The sequence below is a fragment of the Sciurus vulgaris genome (assembly GCF_902686455.1).
Source record: "Sciurus vulgaris genome assembly, chromosome: 11".
Lineage (NCBI taxonomy): Eukaryota > Metazoa > Chordata > Mammalia > Rodentia > Sciuridae > Sciurus > Sciurus vulgaris.
Window position 1 is genome coordinate 68,308,516 of NC_136472.1, and position 4,414 is coordinate 68,312,929.

At 36.9% G+C, this 4,414-nt stretch overlaps 1 protein-coding gene across 1 annotated transcript; it reads right to left on the reverse strand.

The window, feature by feature from the left end:
- Window positions 1–596: 596 nt before the first annotated feature.
- LOC306639865 (olfactory receptor 52A5-like) lies at window positions 597–1,544 on the reverse strand (the record flags this gene model as incomplete). The annotated part of the gene is made up of 1 exon (XM_079103558.1): window positions 597–1,544. The coding sequence occupies one exon, from the start codon at window positions 1,542–1,544 to the stop codon at window positions 597–599; it is 948 nt and encodes a 315-aa protein (XP_078959684.1).
- Window positions 1,545–4,414: the final 2,870 nt, after the last annotated feature.

A 4,414-nucleotide genomic window follows, 5' to 3' on the forward strand; every position in this document is an offset into this window, starting at 1 on the left:
TCTGTTCCACCCATTTACAGCAAATTCCTTAATTTTATTCTTTGTTGTGACTAAATAAGACCCACTTGTATATATACCACTTTTTCTGTATCTGCTTATGGGACCCTGGGATGGTTCCATAATTCAGCTACTGTGAATTTTGGCTATACACATACTTGATTCCAAATTTGTTAAAAGGTAGATTCAAAAGAAAATATTAGGAAATGAAAAGCATTCAGATTATAGGTGGTTGGGGTTAACAGTTTAAGAATATTCATGTGTAGCTGGTCCTCAAAATTATTTAGAATCAAGTGTTGCTTTTTGAAATCTTGTTTTCTATATAGATCTACATGGTGCCAGAGAAGAAGCTTTGAGTCTAAATGAAAGAAGCTTTGAGCATAAAATCAGAAGACTAAACCTAGGTAAATTGAAACCTCAACATAAGAGGGATGTTTTTCCTTAAGTATAAGTCAATCAATTGAATACATTCTTAAATTATGAGCATCTGAGATTTAAAGATTTTTTCACATATGTATATACTAGTGGAAGACACAACCTTTTCCTCAGTAAAATTGTTACTTGTAACCAACCTAAAATTTCTACACAATTAGGAACAATCAAGAATTTTGGGAGGAGAACATTTTCCAGACATGCCTGCGGATTTCTTTGGTCTTAACTCCATACACAATAGGGTTGAGAAAAGGTGGGACTAACAGGTAAAGATTTGACAGGAGGATATGAACATATGGTGGGATGTGAGAACCAAACCTGTGAGTAAAGAAGGAGAAGAAGGCCAGGAGGTAGAATGGTAGGAAGACACAGATGTGAGCTATGCAGGTATTGAAGGCCTTGACTCGGGCCTCCTTCTGGGGCAGCTGGAAGACAGTGACAAAGATTCGAACATAGGACATGGTAATAAAGATGATGTCAAATCCAAGGATGGCAAAGGCAACAAACAGGCCATAGATCTTGTTGACTCTGATGTCTTCAGCTGCCAGCTTCACAATGGCCATGTGCTCACAATAAGCATGGGAAATAACTGTAGTTCTGTAGAGTTTAAGGCGGCATTTGATAAGCAGCAGGGTTGGTAATACAAGAATGGCAGCCCTTAGTGTTGCCCCAACACCAAGATGAGTCAAGAGTTGTCGGGAGAAGACAGTAGCATGTCTCAAGGGGTTACAGATGGCCACATAGCGATCCAAGGCCATTGCCAGCAGGATGCCTGATTCAGTTGCCTGGAATGAATGGATAAGCCACATTTGCAGCAGGCAGGCATCAAAAGAGATCTCAGGCCAATGAAACCAGAAGATGCATAACATTTTGGGAAGAATACAGGTGCTCAGTGCCATGTCTGTGGCTGCCAACATGGCCAAAAAAATGTACATGGGTATGTGGAGGCTGTTTTCATTTTTGATTATAAACAGAATGAGGGAATTTCCAGCCACAGCAACGATGTACATGGCACAGAATGGAATCCCGATCCAGCACTGCATGGACTCCAGGCCAGGAATCCCAATTAGTGTAAAAACAGAAGGCATGAAGAATGAGCCGTTGAAAGTGAGCATAGTGACTTGGTCAGAAGAGCCACGTGATGGTGCTGCTCTTTCATCTTCTAATCCATGTCAAGACTGGGTGAATGAAAAATAAAGAGAAATTAATTTACTTTAGAAATATATTCTGTAGTTAAATTTGGAGAAAGATATTCTTACCTGTTTAATCCCCCAAACTCGTAACTTTCTTCAATCTCCTTTTCTAAAGTCATTGAGAAACCAACCATCAGGACCATGTTTCTCCCAGCCATGGTCATATTGAATGAGCAAAATTAGAGATAGTGAGGGTGGCCTGAAAGCTTGCCCTCTCCATCATTTTGCGGGGGTGTTTACTATTGCTTCCTGTACTCCTCTGATAACCTTAAAATGTGTCTCAGAAATACAACGGCAACTATAACTCACATCAGGTCAACTGGAGGAGACTTTGCTGTTTTCCTTTCTTTAAATTTATCCAACCTGGAACAAAGATTTCCCTTCTGAGTCTTCTCATTGAGAAACTTTTCCTTTTAACAGATATAAAATAATATGCTCAACCAGATCTTCCTTATATCACAAAGTAATGTTGTAAACAAATTAGAAGTTTATTTCCTAATGATTTTATTCAGATACATTTATTAAGTATCTTTTATAGTCTTAGTATTGTTTAATGCATTTAAGTAAAAAGATAAATTAATTTATTCTATATTTAAGAATCAACTAAGTTGCACTATATACCAAGAATTCAAAAAGAAATCACCTAGTATTTGTTAAAAAATATATTAATAATCATTTACTCACCTAACATCTTTGAAGGTTTTAAATTATATTACTTTCTTAGCTTATAATATTGGCATTATTATCCTACAATATTAATGAACAAACTAAGAATCATTATAGGTAATTTTCCTTGGATATGAATTACATGGCACATTTTCATAGCAAGAAGAAAATGACAAAATTATATTCGCTCAGGTTTCATAATCCTAATTATAATTCAGTTAAAAGGATTATGAAATATACAACACAGTATACTGAAACAGTCTGAGCTATATAAAATGCACTAAGGTTTTATGTGGTTTGTGCCTGTTCATTAACTATTCCTATATACCTCCTTCATTCTCAAGGTACTTGCATCACAAGTGGTATAGAACACTTACATTACACATGCCTATATGATATATAATCACATATCCTACAGCATATCATCATGTTAATGAAAAAAATCAGTGATTCCTCTCAAAATTATAATTTTGCCTTTATCTGAACATAAATTTGAGCTGGGCACAGTGTCACACACCTGTAATCCCAGTGGCTCAGAAGGCTGAAGCAGGAGGATCTTGAGTTCAACACCAGCCTCTGCAAATGTGAGATACTAAGCAACAGTGAGAACGTCTTTCCAAATATAATACGGAATAGGGCTGAGGATGTGGCTCAGTAATTGAGTGCCCCTGAATTCAATCCCTGGCACCCCCCTGCCAAAATGGTATGTTAATTTGAGAAATTTTACATTGCCACATGACTGAAAATGGCCTTGGAAAATAACTAAAAGTGAAGATATAACCTGGCTTTCACAATGTATGTATAGAGTGATTAGAGGAAGGTTAGTGAAAGTAAAGGAATGAAGCTACTAAACAAAATAGCAAGTTAATAAAACAGAAAAACATTTTCAGTCATAAAACCATGGGTCATGCAGAAAAAGTATTCTACCTTTCTTCTCCACAATTTGTTTCCAAATCTCATAACATCGAACTGACAATCTTCTAGGGCGGGTTTTCTCATTGATGGCTGAACTACATTTCTTTGTTGTGAGGACAGTCTCTATAATTCTGTTGATTTAACAGCATCCCTCTCTCCTACACAATGGATACCAGAAACAACAATTGAAAATGTCTCAGGCATTGCAAATATTCATGGATGTGTGGGGAAGGGTGTATCAGAGATGGGAGCTGACCCTTGTTCAAGGGCCTTATACCGGAAAGGAGAAGAGCCGTAACTTGAGTAAGGATTGTTGAACTTATATCCCTTTAATCAAATTGAGTAGAATAAAACTGGCTATACAGGAGAATAATCTTCAGTAGATACTAACCAGATTAAAATATATAAAGAAGGAAATACAAAGGAAAGAAAATAGACTGTTCAAAATCACAGGTGGGATGTATGCTGGCATTAGAAATCAATAAGTATTTTAGCATTAAAGTGGCAAATGAGCAGGAATGATAAGAGCCATGGTTAATGAACAGGGAAGAACAAATGTGAGGTGACCAATTTAAGCAAATAAATCTTGCAAATAGGGCAAATTTTTTGCCCATTAGAAATCCAATCTGTCAACAACTTGGTGGAAAAACTAAAGAGTTTGAAAAGAGTGGGTTGAAATAACTTACTGGGAAGCTGTTTGCAATAGCCCTGATGGCATATCATGAATAATGTGAAAATACTGAAAGAACAGCAAGGCAGAAAAATCTCTGGGACTCATTGACTTGATGCAGGAGAAATTTAGAGAGAAGAGGCTGGAAATGTTCCTGGGTTGAGAATTACTGGAGTGGATGGTAAAAGGCAACCTGGGGAGGCACTTTGTGTTCACAAATATGCACATGTTTAAAAGGAGCAAAGATTGCTTTAATCTTTGAAATTCCTGAGCCAAACAATACGGAAATTTGGTTCTCCTCTGTATGGATATACCTGTAATCATTTTTGTTACCTACAATTCTTGTTCTGACTCATGGTAATTACCAACACTAAGAAGTTCTAACACATTTCGAGATCTCAATCTAAATTTCCTAAAAGGGCCAGTTTCCTCCCTGCAATATCAAGGAGCTCTTCTCTATCTCTCTGTGATGTTCACCGTTTGATTTCTGCCTCAAGCTCTTCAGTGACACAAAACTCCTTTATTTTATCTGTGACAGTCT